Source organism: Heloderma suspectum, chromosome 6 (assembly GCF_057233095.1).
Source record: "Heloderma suspectum isolate Gila_16-S chromosome 6, 16-S_ref, whole genome shotgun sequence".
Taxonomy (NCBI): domain Eukaryota; kingdom Metazoa; phylum Chordata; class Lepidosauria; order Squamata; family Helodermatidae; genus Heloderma; species Heloderma suspectum.
This window is the reverse complement of record NC_139463.1, coordinates 40,863,061-40,879,772: the sequence shown is the minus strand read 5'-3', so window position 1 is coordinate 40,879,772 and position 16,712 is coordinate 40,863,061. Positions and strand designations below refer to the sequence as shown.

The following is a 16,712-nucleotide window of genomic DNA, read 5'->3' as shown; positions in this document are numbered from 1 at the left end:
GCCCTACTTTCAACCTCTGGCGATGCTGTTTCTCCGTGCTTGTTCCTGCTTATTCACCTACCTGACGCCAGCATTGGTGTTGTATAGGTAGAGGGAATGACTGTCCGACTCAGCAGGCCTCAAACACAACTGTCTTTTATTTATCACACACAGAACTGCCGAATTTAGCAGAAGCTTCACCCACTGCTGCTACTCCCAACTGTACAGGAGCTGCCAAGGTTCAAAACAATAGCTAACCCACAGTACCCCCTGCCCCAAGAATACATAACAGTTGAAGACCAGCATGCCCGAATAGGGAACCCATTATCAGTCACTGGAGCCTCCTCTTCCTCCTCATTGTTGCTTCCCATTCACCTGCACTATCACAGCAAGCAAGCAATGAAAGCAGCAAGAAGGAGCAATAACCGCTGTGTGCCTTATCTGCTCCCTTTGGGAGGTGGTGTGGATTTGGCCCAAAGGAAGAGGCAAGCACATGGGCAATGCAGACAATAATGAGGATGAGGTGGGTACATTCAGGAAAGAGGCCCAGCAGAAGCATCTGGCCCAAAACCTAGAACCAGCACTGCATTTGCCTTATCTGAGCGAAGACAAGAATGACCTCTTACTTCTGTCTCCCATCCCCTTCTACGAAGCCATGTGGATTGGGCCCAGAGGAAGAGGATTAATGAATGAGCTGCAGTGGCTGGGCTTTGGCTGGGCTTCCCCTGACGGCATTACCCAGTGCCATGTCGTTGGTCCTCTCAATCTGGAGCTGGCACTATGTATATTCCATTATTGCCTGCAGCTAGCAGCAGTGATATCCCACAGATAATTTGTTAAAATAAAAACTGTTGAGAGTCTTCTGTCCTCCCCCCCCACACACACTTCCAAAAAAACCCCTCTGGGAATGAAAGAGGACTCCCGCCTTTTGCCCAGTGTTATGGTAATTTCCTGGATGCGAACTGTTGGTGATTACCAGAGACTCCATTAAAGACTGAAGCTTTTCTCAGAGGCCTGGAACTGCCCCAGGCGTCTCTGGGGTCTCTCTGCACAATAGGAGCAAACACAAAGGGCCGCAGAGATCATCTGGCTTATTAAACATTTGTTAGAAATGGGGAGGGGGGGCTTGCTCAAGAGCCACCAGAAGACGATCTGCGCCTGGCCTGGTGTCGATCTGCGCCTGGCCTGGTGTCGGGCCTGGTGTCCTCTCTGGCCGCCAGTTGGCCCTGCTCTGATCGGAGCTGCACCTGGTCTCTGCTTTAAGTTACAAAAGCCTCAATGTGGTCTGAAAGAGACATTTGAGCCTGACAGAGCCCAGTGATCAAACAGGGTTTCCCCTTAATTAACATGCACAAGCGACAAAGCGGCAGCATCACTCGCGGGTCAGGCCTGTCTCAAAGGAACAGAGAGTGTTTTATTGTGTGTCGGGGAGAGGAATCTCTGGGAAGGGGTGTTTGCGTTCACTCGCAACGTGTTAGCGTGTGTGCAGTCTGGGCCCGCCCCAAAGCACCTTTGGTTCCGGCCCAGCTCAGGTGTAGGATTGGTGTCTCAGTGAAGAGGAGGCCCATTGCCTAGGCAACCTGTAGAGCAGGCCAAGTCTGCATGGGACGAGACTGGGCTCTAGTATTATAAGAGAGGGAGAAAAACCTCTCCCTATCCACTTCCTCCACAAAATGCATACTTTTATACTCTGTCACATCCCCCCTCCCACCTCTGTCACATCTCCTTGCCTTTCTCTAAACTAAACAGAGCCAAACATTGTAACCTTTCCTCATAGGAGAGTTCCTCCGGCCCCTTGGTCATTTCGGTTTCCCTTTTCTGCACCTTTCCAGCTCTACAATATCCATTTTGAGGTGCAATCACCAGAACTGTACACAGTATTACAAGTGTGGTTGCAATACCCATAAGGGCATTATGATATTGGCAGTTTTACTTTCAATCCATTTTCTGATTATGCCCAGTTGGAATTTGCTTTTTTCACAACAGCCACACGCTGAGTCGATGTTTTCATTGCACTGTCCACCACAGCCCCAAGATTGCTTTCTTGGTCAGTCACCGCCAACTTAGACCCCATCAGCGTATATGTGAACTTAGTATTTCTTTCCCCAGTGTGTGTGTCATTTTACACTGCTTCCATTGAACCACATTTGCCATTTTGATGCCTATTGCTCCAGGTTGGAGAAAACCTTTGGAAGCTCTTTGCAATCCCTTTTGTTTAACCACCCTAAATAATTTGGTGTCATCGGCAAAACTGGCCACCTCACAGCGCACCCCTAACTCCAAATCATTTCTCCAGCAGATCTCCGCCTAACATCCTGGAGAACCACTGCCAGTCAAGAGTAGACAATAGTAGTCACAAGTAGACAATGCTGTGCATACGGCAGCTTCCTATACATGTATGAAACGTCACTGCGTTTCAGTCAGTGCGCATGTCTCACTTCCGGTCATCCAGTGTACAGTAATTAAATATAGAGAAATCCAGTAGTTTACCTGCATGTGTAAACTAGGGCATGGCTTTATTAAATCTGGGCTGCTTCCCTGTAGCTAAGACAGTGAGGTTATGTTTTGGAACCGCTAATCAATTTAAGACACCTCGGGGATGCACCTTCTGGCTTAGATTGTGTTGTCTCCCCTTTCATGGAGGAGCTAGCAAAGTTGGATATGGTCATTAGCCTGTGAATGCATTCTCTCCACGTTCCCACCGTGCCTCTTTACCAGCCTGTGCTCTGGGTTACCAAAGGCCAGCGGCCTGCCTTTGCCCTCTGACTTCCTTCTCTCGTCAGCTGGGGCTGGGAGAGAAGTCCTGTCTATCACAGACAGAAAAGCATCTCTGCACTTTGAGCTTCCATTGGTCATGGCAGTTTAATGCAGAACAGTGCCGGGAATGGAAGCATTATTGACTTTGAAACGAGATGACCCTGCCTGTGCTCTTTGAGCTGAGGTCTTAAAAGTGCTTGCTTCTTCCATCTTGGGACACAAAAGCAAGTGGAAAGCCTGCAAGCAGAAAAGTATGCATCCAGGCAATATTAGATGTGCCAAGGTGTCAAGTAGTTAAGCTTTCAATAGGAGGCCTTGGAATATTAACAGAGCAGTGGAGAGCAATTCATGAACTTCTGGGAGGGACCCTCTTTTCCAGGCATGAATCTGTGGGTCAGAGAGATAGATATACTAACAGCTTTGTTCAACGAGAACTTAAATGGCACCTCCATGTACACAGGCAGTATACATCTTTGTGACAGATTCTGGGGATAAATAGAGCAAGGCCCATCACCTTCATATCCTGTCTTTGAGTGCCCAGAAGCATCTGGCTGGCTGTTTTTGGAAACAGAAGGTTGGACTAGATCAGAGGTAGGCAACATAGTGCCCATGGGCACCAATGTGCTTCTAGACACCTTTCTTGGTGCACACCAATATGCTTTCAGACAGGATGCTGAAAGAGCCAATAGAGGAAACAATTGATCAAGCAAAGTTAACCAATAATAGTAATATTAATAATAATGCCATCAATGCGCTCCATATTGTAAAGCAGAAAGAAAGAAAGAAAGAAAGAAAGAAAGAAAGAAAGAAAGAAAGGCTTACAGTCTAACTGTAGACAGAGGGGATAACAAGGAGTTGGGAGAAGAAAGGGCAACTGGAAGAATATGTGTAAATGCAGTTTCACATACGTAGGGTTCGTTTTTGGTTGGGGTAAGATCTAAGGGGTTAAGACAAAGACTTATGGATAAAGGAGGTTTTGAAGAAAAAGAGAGGGTGGAAGCTAGTACCATGCAGATATTCTGGGAGAGATCTCCGAGTATAGGGGCAGCAAGGAAATAATTGTTTACAAGAGCAAGAGACTTGCAGGAGGGTTGAGGGTGAAAATTTCCCAGCAGGGGTATAATGGGAAATAATGGCAGAATGGAAGGTTGAGGCATCACCATAGAGAGTTTTGAAGGAACCAGAGTTTGTGCTGGATGTAGGAGGGGAGGGGAGGGGAAGCATGTGTAGGGATTTCTCAAGATGTACAACAGAAGAAGGGAGGAGGAAGGAAGTAGTAATAGTAGTAGTAATAATGGTGCTCTTTCTGCAATCAGGCCACATTCTGTGTGAAAGGTACTGTACAGAGTTTGATACCATCTCTATTTTTTGGATCTCATAGTTTACAGGGGGATCTCAGCTCCCTTTGTAATGTTAAAATGCATACATGTCTGTACTGATTGATTTGTTTGTAAGTTATCTATGGATAGTTTCTCATAAAGAAGTTTTTAAAGCATTTAAATACAAAGTAAGACATAAAAAATGAAAAACAGCGCACATACAGTAGAAAATAAAACTGACAGCAACCCCAGCTTTAAAGCACAGATCTTAAAAGTGAGTTAAGACAAAGATAATCATAATCTGTACTGCTTAGTATTGCTTTGAAGATCAGGGCCAGGAAGGTCACAGCAGGAGACAGGGATGTTGGGTGGGGATGACACTTTCCCTCTCCTTCTCAAAGTGGCCCTCCTGTGAGTCTTGTTGCTAAACAGAGAACAGGGAATAATAGGGTAAAATCAACCTTGTAGGGAAAAATCAACCTGGATTGCAGTTAGGAAACAACTTGTGACACATTTCTAGCTTGTGGCTGGGACAGAGCCGGGTTTTATAAAGATGCATCTTTCCACATAACTTAGAAATAATATTTTCTTTTCCCTTCTTCCAGCATCAGCTTTTAATTTTGAGTTTCTGGTAATAGTGGGGAGGGGGGAGAGGAATGAAAACTGTAACTATTGAGGCCAGCATTCAGCCTTAGGTATCCCTTGGGTGACCAATGGGACAGCGCATGCATGTTCAAAGCTGGCAGCTGTGAGCACAGCTGACTGTCCTCTTGAGATTGTTTTCCGAACATTTTTGCCACACATACCCACCGACCCTCCCACTTGGCACGTTGTCATTTGGTCAAGGATGGGATGATTTAAAGCTTCCCGTTTTTAAATCACGATAATCTTAAATCACAAAATCAGAACAATTTAAATTCTTTCCTATTCTGAAGTGCATGTAATCCCTGAACAAGGATGCATACTAATTAGCAGCTATAACAATTAAAACATATTGGTTTACAGCTAAATTGAGCCTTTTTTCTTTCTTTCTTTCTTTCTTTCTTTCTTTTTTTTTTTTTACATCCTAGGAGTATAATCCATTACTGTCATGCAGCACAATCACTTCAGAATTATAGCTGCTCAGAGACCAGATTTTTGTGTGGTTCTACCTACACACATGGAAGGGCACTAAGCAAGTTCAGTTACTTGAGGGCTGAGGTTGCATTCCTGTGCACACATTACTGAACAAAGTGGGGCTTAGAGCCTGATCCTGCTACATGTTTAAAGGTAAAGGTGTCCCCAACCAGTCATGTCCGACTCTAGGGTGCGGTGCTCATCCCCGTTTCTAAGCCGAAGAGCCAGCGCTGTCCGAAGACGCTTCCGTGGTCATGTGGCCGGCATGACTGAACACCGAGGCGTACGGAACGCTGTTACCTTTCCCGCCGAGGCGGTACCTATTTATCTACTAGCAATTTCTTGCTTTCGAACTGCTAGGTTGGCAGAAGCTGGGACTGAAGACGGGAGCTCACTCCGTCACGCGGCACTCGGGTCTCGAACTGCCGACCTTCCAGTCTGCAGTTCAGCGTCTTAACCACTCTCAGAAGTAATTGTCCAGAACTTCAAGAGTTCATACTATATACTGGGGAAAGTAAGCAAATGTCCATGCTACTTGGTCAGCATTGTAGTCATAAATCTTTATGATTTGAGAACTGGACACACTGCGGGGCTCAGGTAGTTGGAAGTCATAAATAGGAGCACAAGATAGTTATTTATTTAAAATTATTTTTAGACTGCCTTTAAAGGCAAAACCCTCAAGATAGTCCACATGAACTCTGTGGATTGACCATATGAAGCTCCACTGAGAAGCTGGAGGAGTCTATGGAAAGACTGACAGTCACAGATAGGGTGGGGAGGCCTTACAATTCAGCATAAAGTCAGAGAGCAAGAAATGCTTTGGCATGAAGAAAGGAAGGAATAAGAGAAGGAATGATCAAGAATACAGGACCGGTGTAGTCCATTTACTTTCTCTTAACTTGGAATTTGGAGATTCCAGATTCATATTTCTAAATTTTAAGCACTCAACAAATATGCCTTTTTTTATTATATTTCAGGTCTGCCGGGGACTTACTAGGTGATGTTGGGATACGTTGTTGTCTTTCAGCCTCAGTTCCACATCTGTAAGACAGTTGAGACCTGTCCCACAGGATTATTCTATGGATAGATGTTACAAGAACAATGGTGATGGTTCTTGATGAAAAATACTGGGGGGGGGGGACATCCGCATAGATAAACATTCACAAGTATCTACATGACTAAAACACTATCTATAAAGAAAACCTGTAAGCTTTGATTCCTAATTATGTGTACATTGAGGTATATAGAGGTCGCAACTCTGCAGTGCATTTTGAAATGCTTATTCATCCAAACAACCTTGTGATCTTGGTCACTGTTCTAACGTTTATAGATCAGGAACTAAGGCCTGTGTGAACTGTCACTTGCTTTCATACCAAGTCCCTTTTGCCTTCAGTTTGGTCTCAAAAGTAGGGCATGTAAACCAAGTGTTAATCAGTGACAATTTAACAGCCTAAAATTTGATTAACAAATTCTAATTGGTAAGGTTGCAAGTTGGTTGTTGTTTTTTCAAGTCTGTTTTGGTCGTAGTATGTTACTGTAATAGTGGATGAAAAGGGGAGTATTAAAAATGGACCTTAAATGTTCTTACTGTGGTGAACCACCTGTCTGAGTATTGATCATTATATATTAACTGCAATTTTTACACATCGCCTTGCTGCCCACTTTAGAGAGGCTTTTAGCAGTGTGTGTGAAACCATAGTCTGTGCTTGTGCCAAAGGAACAGGATTTATGCAGCATTTTCTGGATGGAACGAGGGTGAGGGTAAAGGTTGTGGTGTGGGGAAATCCCTTAAAAAAGAACGAGGAAAGGGGACGCAGAATGAAGAATGCGTGTACAGTCCCCTAACTTATTGGTGTTGGGGGACTTCAACGTACATTCAGAGTCTCCGGGAGACCAAGGTTGTTGAGTGCATGTACTGGAGGTTGGGCCCGAAGGGCAGTCTGGGGATTCTGCTCGTGTACCGTCCACCCTGCTGCACAACTGACTCACTGGCCGAGGTGCTTGAGGTGGTCTCTGATGTGCATGTACAGTCCCCTAACTTACTGGTGTTGGGGGACTTCAACGTACATTCGGAGGCCATCCTCACAGGAGCACCTCGGGACTTCATGGAGACCATGGCCTCCTGGGAGCTGCACCATATTCTAACTGGGCCCACCCATGTAGCCGGTCATGCACTAGACCTTGTGTTTGTTTCTGGAGAAGCGGGGAGTGATCTGGAAGTCGGGGGTATATCCACCACCCCCTTGTCATGGTCAGATCACTATCTGGTGATGTTGGACTTCTCGGTTCCACAACCCCTCCGCAGGGGTGGAGGACCCATTAAAATGGTCCGCCCCAGGCGTCTTATGGATCCAAATGGATTCCTGAATGCGCTTGGGGATTCTCTGGGGCATGCCAACGGCCACTCGGTCGAGACCCTGGTGGGTGGCTGGAATGCCGCAATTACTGGGACATTAGATCGGGTGGCTCCGAAATGCCCTCTCCCCCTGAACAGGGCTCGGACTGCACCATGGTTCAATCCGCGGTTACGAGCTCTGAAACAGGAGGTGAGATGGCTAGAGCGCCGGTGGCGGAAGTCTCGCTCCAAAGACGATCAGACACGGGCTAGAGCTATATCTTCAGCCTATCACGTGGCGGTGAAGGCAGCAAAAAAGGAATATTATGCTGCCTCCATCGCGTCTGCAGAGTGCTGCCCCAGGAGGCTGTTCCAAGTGGTCCGGAGCCTGGTCGGTCCTGTGGCTCCGGAACCACTGGAGCATTCTAAGGCCTCCTGTGAGGCTTTGGCAAGGCACTTTGCAGATAAAATTGATCAGATTAGGTGTGTTACTCTGCACACTGTGGATACAGTTAGTGAGCAAGAGGCAGCCTGTGGCAAACCGGTTTTGTGGGATCGGTTCTAGCTTCTTCCTCCTGATGAAGTGGACAAGGTGCTTTCATCTGTAAGGCCGACCACCTGCTTACTTGATCCTTGCCCATCTTGGCTCATTATGAGCTGCAGAGAGAGACTGGGTGAGGGGATCAAGGCGGTGGTGAACGCCTCCCTTGAGGAGGGAGTGATGCCATCAGCCCTCAAGGAGGCAGTGATAAGACCGCTCTTAAAGAAGCCCTCCTTGGATCCTCAAGTTCTGAACAACTTTCGCCCAGTCTCAAATCTGCCATTTTTGGGCAAGGTGATTGAGCGGGTGGTGGCGGTGCAGTTGAAGGCACACTTGGAAGAAACCGATTATCTAGACCCATTTCAGTCGGGCTTCAGGCCTGGGCATGGGACAGAAACGGCCTTGGTCGCCTTGGTGGATGATATGAGGAGGGCTCTGGATAGGGGTGAATGCTCCTTCCTTGTTCTCCTCAACCTCTCAGCGGCTTTTGATACCGTTGACCACGGTATCCTCCTGGACCGCCTGGAGGGGTTGGGCATTGGAGACACTGTATTGCGGTGGTTCCGGTCCTTCCTCTCCGGCAGGTACCAGAGGGTAGCACTGGGAGAGGAGGTTTCGGACCCGTGGCCACTTACTTGTGGGGTGCCACAGGGTTCCATCCTCTTCCCGATGCTATTTAACATCTATGTGAAGCCACTGGGGGCTATCATCAGGAGGTTTGGGGTGCAGTGTCATCAATATGCGGATGACACGCAGCTCTACCTCTCATTCAAATCTTCACCAAGGTTGGCCGTAGAATCCCTGTCCAAATGTCTGGAGACGGTGAGTGGCTGGATGGGGAGGAATAAGCTGAAGCTCAACCCTGACAAGACCGAGGTACTTTTGGTGGGAGACAAGAGGAGGCTGGGGGATGTTGACCTGGTGTTGAATGGGGTACAGCTACCCTTGAAAGACCAGGTCCGCAGCCTGGGGGTCATTTTGGACTCCCAGCTGTCCATGGAGGCTCAGGTGTCAGCTGTGAGCCGGACAGCGCTGTATCAACTCCATCTGATACGGCGGCTGCGCCCCTTCCTTCCCGACCATCTGCTCCCATCGGTAGTACATGCCCTGGTCTCCTCTCGTTTAGACTACTGTAATGCACTCTACATGGGATTACCCTTGAAGACGGTTCGGAAGCAGCAGCTGGTACAGAACGTGGCGGCTCGCCTGATTAAAGGCAGCCGCCGGCAAGATCACATCACTCCAGTGCTGAAGGAGTTGCACTGGTTACCAGCTGTTTTCCGGGCCAAATTCAAGGTGTTGGTTTTGACCTTTAAAACCCTATATGGTTCCGGCCCAGCCTATCTTAAGGAGCGCCTCCAGCAACACCAGACAGGCCGCTTAACAAGATCAGCCTCGGATGGCCTTCTCTCTGTCCCATCAGCCAGGACAGCTAGACTGGTGGGGACGAGGGAGAGGGCTTTTTCTGTGGTGGCCTCCACTCTGTGGAACTCCCTCCCTAGGAAACTCCACCATGCCCCCTCTTTAATGATCTTCCGCCGTGCATTAAAAACGTGGTTGTTCAGGTAGGCATGTGGGGTGGGTTGGGGTATTTTAGAAAACGTTTTTATTGTAGAATTTTATTGTTTTAAACTGTTTTATTATATTCTGTACATCGCCCAGAGTGGATGGGTGACCAGCCAGATGGGTGATTAATAAATTTAATAAATAATAATAATAATAAATAAGAATTCCTGTCTCTCAGTTCAGAGCACTTGTAGTCTCTGACCTTTCTCTTTCATGAGGGATAGAAACTTTGATTTAAAAAAGAACGCGGTGAAATGTCAGACTTCTGAGGGAAGAAGAAACTGATTCCATAGAGCAGGGGTAGGCAACCTGGTACTCTCCAGATGCTTTGGACTACAACTCCCATAAGGCCCAGGCAGCATGGCCAATGGTCAGGAGTTATGGGAGTCATGGTCTTAAACATCTGGAGGGCACCAAGTTCCCTCCCTTGCTATAGAGCAGTAGCAAGATCAGGCTGAGTGGATTTTTACACAATAGTGGAATTCCTCTCCCTCTTCCCCACCTCACTTGTTTTTCTTACTGGGTTAGAGAGCAACCAGCCAGGCTGAGGGCACGCAGAGCCAACCAAGCTGGACAGCCATGGAAGGAAAAGAAAAAAAGGATCTTTGTGCTCTCCAAACAAATGTTTGGTTTTGAGGCAGCTGCTTTCCTTCTCTGTGAATATATTCTCGAGCTTGGAATTCTCTGGACGGCACCTAATAACTGGACACTCCCCTAAAGCTGACCCTTCAAAAAGCAATGGGGCTTTTTATAAAGATTTATTGCTGTGGCTGCAACTTCTGTATGGTACAACTTGAATGAGTTGTATTGTCCAGATACACTTGAGATAACATGCTCAAAAGAGATTGGGGCCTTGCTCTGAAAGTGTACTTGCAGATTGATGGGGACTAGGTCTCGCTGTTGCATGCTCCCTCCGTTGTTCTCTTCACTGGAATAAACAAACTGGGAAGTCCAGCATTGCAGGTTCTCTCCCAGTTCATTTTATTCACATTTCTTGGAGCTGATGGGGATCAGCACCAAGCAAGTTCAAGGGCTGCTCCCCATCTCCCTCTGGTTACTTTTCCAAGGGCAAAGTATTGTGCAAACTGCCCCCAAGATGGGCCAAGGCAGGCCTGGTGTCAGCATGTGGCATCCTCAGGAAGCTGATTTGTCCCCACTGCCCTGGCAAGGCTCACCACTGACACCTGCCCTGGGCGCCCATTTAAGAAAACAGCTGGGCCCAAGAGCCACCATTTTAATTTCCCACAATGTTTCTGATGTTGTGTTACTCTGGGACATTGTGGGAAATTTAAATGGCAGCTCCTGGCAATGCCACCATGAACACATAAGCTGGAGCGGAGCTACCAATGTAGGATGGGCCTAGGTTGCCAAGCACGCCCTCAAACCTGGAGCCTGCCTCAGGGGTTACATCTTGACCACCTTTAGACCACCCAGTTGCAATTAAACAGTATTCTGGCCTACTAGATTATTCATACTAGGTGTAATATTTAATCATATTGGCAATGGGAGCTGGTGTGACAGTGGCTAAGAATGTGAACTGTATTTGGAATGTTCTCAATTCAGATATCTCCTTAATTGAAATATCACCACAGTTATTAGCTTGGTAGGAGGCTTTAGGCAAGTCACCATTCTCCCAGAGCTTACCTACACATTATGTGTTGTTGTTGTTTTAAGTTGTGCACCGAAGTTGTTTTAAAGCAGGGGTCCCAAACCTCTTTAAGTTGGTGGGCGCATGTGGAATTTTTAGAGTGTTGTGGGTCCTCTCACAAAACGGCTGGCACAGGGGGACCTTTCACATTCATAAAATGGCTGCCATAGTGGGCAGGGCCAGTCACAAAAACGCTCATTTCCATGCAGGCAAACTGGTGAGACTAACAGAAAAGTAACTTGCCCAAGAACCTAACAAGGCAGAGGTAGGGGGTCTGACCTTCAAAACACAAAACGACTCTTTTGAACTCAAATAAAGATGGCACTGAAAGGCAGCACCTTGCTTTGCACTATACCAGCCTCCCAGTAAAAAAAAAGCCAAATGAAAAGTCTTAAGAAATAAAAGAAAGATCAGGAGGGGCAGGGGACCTGGTTGTGCCAAGAAAGGTATCTGCAGCCACATTGCTCCCCACAGGCACCAAGCTGGAGACCCCAGTTTTGAAGTATACATCTGAGAATGCTGTATGGAAGAACAAGTGGTGTAAACCTTTGCTTTCAAACACATATATTGTTATGGCCCTTTACACATTACTCACTGTAGCCCAGTTCACATATCACAATAAAAATGAGTGATGCATGCTGCTTGTTGGTTCCCACTTGAAGTAGGAGCAACTAGTAGGAGCAACAAAGCAGGGACCTTCCATCTGTGGTTTAGCTAGCGTTACTTGTGAACCAGAAACTCTGGCTTGTCTCTTCCCTGACAAGCCAGAGAAATAGCCCAACAACAGTCAGTGGGTTTCTTTGGCTTGTTGGGGGAGAGACAAGCCAGAGTTTGTGGTTCGCCTGTTGGCTGCTCCCACATGCAGAATTTGTTTTAAAATCTGGGTTATTGTGACTGTGTGAACTGGGCCATTATGTGTGGGAGCAGCATTTCCTGCAGTGATATTTTTTAATTGCTTCTCTACAGGCATATGCATCTTTCTGAACGCAAGGGGGAGGACTGTGGCATTCAAACTGAATGTTGTAAACACTTCCCCCTCCCATATCTCCTTTTTTCCCCCAAACAGCTCCCTGCTCCCAGCCAAACACCAATTCATTCTGCCTTTCTAGTCTTTGCCAACCAGTCAAACTGAATCCATGTGGCTTGTTGACACCTGTTTTAGTTAAATCTGTTTTGAAATTCTTGAAGGTTACAGTTGCACCGCTTGGTAAATCTTTGCCTTTGAAAATGAGAGCTCCGAATCTGGGCAACCAAGATATGAATATAAGAAGCTGCCTTGTGCTGAGTCAGACCCAGTATGTAGACCTCTTTACTTTTGACTGGCAAGGGCTCTCCATGATCTGGAACAGAAGTCTTTCCCATCCTTGTTACCTGAGATCTTTCCAGCTGGAGATGCCAGAGAATGAACTGGAGACCTTCTCCGTGCAAAGCGTCTGCTCTGCCACTGAGAAACTCTGTGGCTGGCTCTCTTTCAAAATGGTTGAGATTGGAGTCTGAGTCCAAGCCAAATGACATCCTTTCTCCTTCTTTTCTCAAAGTGCTCTCTTGGGTCAAATAATTTCGGTATACATTCCAGCCTGGTATGTTGCCTGCTTTTTCTGTTCAGCAGGAGTTATTTAGAGTTGTGTATATTCTAGGGAAGCATAGAATTCAGTGCAGGGTGCAGGGTTCATTATCCCAAGAATCACAGATTTAATATCTTTTACCAATCAAGTTTCTAGCCCTTATGACTGAAAAGGTGGGTTACACGAGGAAAAGGACCTATAGGAGAAGCTTTGTTTGCATATGTTTGGTCTTCCTTGGGTATTATGTCTATTGACTGTAGTAGGTAAGAATGCTTTTAGGCAGCCAAGCAGGCTGAGATTAATGATCCTGTAAGCAATTGCAGGGTTTCGGCTGTCTATGGGCACGTTTCACAGTTCTGTAAAGAAACAGAGCAAATGACCCAAGATGGTAAAATGAGTGTTACAGTCGCAACCCCATGAATTCCTTTGCAAAATTCTGTTTCTTGCAAGTAGCACATGAGGTATCAACACTCAGGGCCGGCATCAAAAGTCGACATGGTTGGGCACTTGCCGAAGGCCCCCACCCCAGCTTGGAAAACCTCCATACCTCCAAAACCTGGAACCAGCACTGGTAATGCTGTTGTTATACTGTACCACTGCGGACAGAGGGTGGGGTTGCAAGAGCAAGAGCCCATGAAAATATTTCCCTGCATATGCCAGTGCTAGAACTCTTCTCCCTGAAATCTAGTTTTCAATGTACATTGAACTGATTTCACGGGGGAACATTTAACCTTGCAACCTGCCCCTTTACCCGTGGTCTGAAGTGGGACAATCCAGGAACAGCTTTACCATGTGGCGAGCTGTTTGTATGAACTAGCCCAGATACAGGGCCATTGTGACTATGTAAGCAAGCCATGAGCAGTGCTGAAATAATTACTTAATGGGGAAGCCCATGCAGAAATGTGGATCATGCCAGGACAGAAGGAAGAGCTTTCATCCTCCTGCAGTCGCTTTTAACCCTTGCCTCTTCTTCGCATTCCCTGCTCTGAAGGCTGCTGAGCTTCAGGTAGGTGCAGCTCCTGCTGGAGTTGGATTTCTCATCTCACTCCGCTATTTTGTCTTTGGCTTGGCCAGATGCAGCCACTTCCCCGTTGTAGCACAATGCTTTGTTGCTGCAGTTGGTTTCTAATAACATATTAAAAGGCCAAGCACTGCGTACATTGATGGCACTGTGTCAATTGAAATGAAAATCCCTTCTCCAAACTCTTGCTCCCTCTGCTCTTCCCAAAGACCTGCATGGCAGCTGAGGCCTGCATCTTACGACTGTAGGAGGACACCCGCCCTCCGGTGTTTGCATGCTGCCAGAGTAATGCATCTGCAATAAACCACTCACACCTTGCTTCCCCCTTGTTTTTCCCCCTCTCTTTGTCTCCCCTAACATTTCCAGTTCTGCCCAAAACAAGCATTGAAGTGGAGTCTTACTCAGCTCACCCTGGTGACATCCTCCAGTTGCGCTGCCGGCTGCGGGATGATGTTCAGAGCATCAACTGGGTACGAGACGGGGTCCAGCTGTCAGAGAACAACCGGACGCGCATCACAGGGGAGGAGGTGGAGGTCAGGGATGCTGTACCTGAGGATTCCGGGCTTTATGCCTGCATGACCAACAGCCCCTCGGGAAGCGAGACCACCTACTTCTCCGTGAACGTCTCAGGTTTGTAGCAGGCTACCACAGAGATGTGTTGATGTCAAACCCCTAGGAAGTGGTCTGGTTTGGCTGTGGTGGAACCCAGTTTCAGGTTCCCTTTTTTGTCATTTGCAAGTCTCCTTCTTCTCAGCCTTACCTGCCACTCTCTGGATTCTTGGGGGAAGAGCTCGATTCTTAAAATGAGGGGTGCTTGGGCACACTTCTGACTCATACTCTCTGACTCGGAAGTCCTTCCTCTGGTCCTAGATGTCTGTGGTAAAGAGAAGGCACTCTTTATCCTGCGTAAACATAGTTGTATTCTGTAACTCTTGAGGTGAAAACTGATTGGGATTCAAATTAAACCCTGCCTCTGGTGGGCATAAGATAATGCTCCCTGGGCCCTTGGCATAGGGTAGAGAAATAAAACTGTATAGGTAACTGCGTGTCCTTTGGGGCTAGCTGTTACTGTCTGTCATCTCTGAATGCCTTCCTTTCGATATTGGCCTGATAGTAAATATTAAATTTATCCTTGGAATTCTATGCCAATATAATGAAGAACCATGGACAGTTTTGATGGCCTCTTTGGATGGTGGGGATAGGAGGGAATGGACCATACAGTTGCCTCTGGTCTTGCTGGCAGATCATGAAATAGGAACCCAATAGGTGAGGGATGTCAAGGCCAGGCACATGCCGACCACGTCTTAGATCAGGGCCTCCATCCCCGGCATGGCTTTGTAACTTCATGCAGACCCTTGGAAAGGTGGCTTCCTCAGACTCCTTTTTTGTGTGTGCTTCTACTCCTTATTGGTAGACACATTGGATTGTATCCCGTGTTAGTCCTACTTAGAGTAGACCCATTGAAATGAATGGGGGTTACCTAGTCATGACTGAGTTAAGTCTCATTCATTTCAGTGGGGTCTACTTTAAGTAGGACTAACATTGGATACAACCCATTAGTTCATTTTCATTACACCTGGAGGCTCTTATAGCACTGATTGCAAGAGGCTGTGTTAGACACCATTTTGGAGTTATAGACTGGGGGCCTCCGTGGATCTCCTCCGGTTAGGTTGGCTGTTCACGGATGGAGCTAGTGGAGGTGTGATCCTTTAAAGCCAGCACAGGCTTTAAAAGCAGTGCTCAAACTGCTCTGGATAGTGTTGAAGAGTGTGACTTACCATGCCTATTATTCAGTAGATGCCCAGGACAGTCACACTAAAATGAACACAGATCTGTTGCACCACATAGTCACTGCGTTTCTGAAAGGGAGTGTTCCAGCTTTTCCCATGTAATGTCTGAAAGTGTTACAGAAACAAGTAAACCCATTTTGACCAGAGGCTATGGTGGGGCAGAAAAAATGAACATGTTATGCGGGCACTGACAACTATAGTACCATCTCAAAGTCCCTCCAAAGCTCTGTGTGTGCTGCAATTCTGTGTGGTAGCACTGAAAAAGTCTAGGATGCATTCCATCGCCTGCAGAATTCAGTTTCTTGAGAGAATCTTGGCTTTCATTTTTTGAAAACAAGTTTCTAGCCCTTATGGCTACAAAGATATGATTGAACATGTTTGGGCAAAGCCTGCTGAAATCTCAGAAACCTGAGGGGTAGGTGAATAAGATTTCCAGTGGCTGCAGGTGAAGCCTCAGCACCTTGCACAATTCTTTGCTGGTCCCCATGAGTAATTCCTTGCAGAATAAATTATGCAAAATAAGAAATTACACAGCTTTGCTCAATTGGCATAATGTACGGCAGGGGTGGGAAACCTGGTACCCACTAGATCCGAGGTGGGCAAAAAGCAGATCTTGGATGTATTGGACTTCAACCCCCAGCATTCTTGTCCATTGACCATGCTAGCAGGGGCTTGTGGGAGTTGAAGTCCATCTAGAAATCTACCTTCTGCGTACTCCTGCTCTAGATGATGTTGGACTCCAACTCCCATCAGCAAGAGCCAGCATAATCAATGGTTGGGAGTGATGGCAGTTGTAGTTCAACGTGTGGAGGGACACACATTCCCCATCCCTGATGAATGGGGTACCAAATTCCATGATTCAACTACCTTTATAAATTGAAAGGGTGGGAAAATCCACTCTTCACCAACACTCATTGTGATTATGAAGTTGTGTTGAGACAGAATCATTTATCACAGGATAAAAAAATTTCCTGGACTATACTACTTCAGACTGCAGATGGACAGGATCATATATTTCAGTATACCTACATGTTTAAAGAAAAAGATCTGCAGATAAAAAACAGATATTAAGGAG

General features: G+C 46.7%; 1 protein-coding gene across 2 annotated transcripts in view; it reads left to right on the top strand.

Moving 5' to 3' along the window:
* FGFR1 (fibroblast growth factor receptor 1) overlaps positions 1-16,712 on the top strand; it is a 132,751-nt gene that overhangs the window by 61,416 nt on the left and 54,623 nt on the right. For both annotated transcript variants that reach the window (XM_084804050.1, XM_084804049.1), the window contains exon 3: positions 14,214-14,477. In XM_084804050.1, the coding sequence (XP_084660176.1) occupies positions 14,214-14,477 (264 nt within the window). The remainder of the gene's footprint in view (positions 1-14,213; positions 14,478-16,712) is intronic.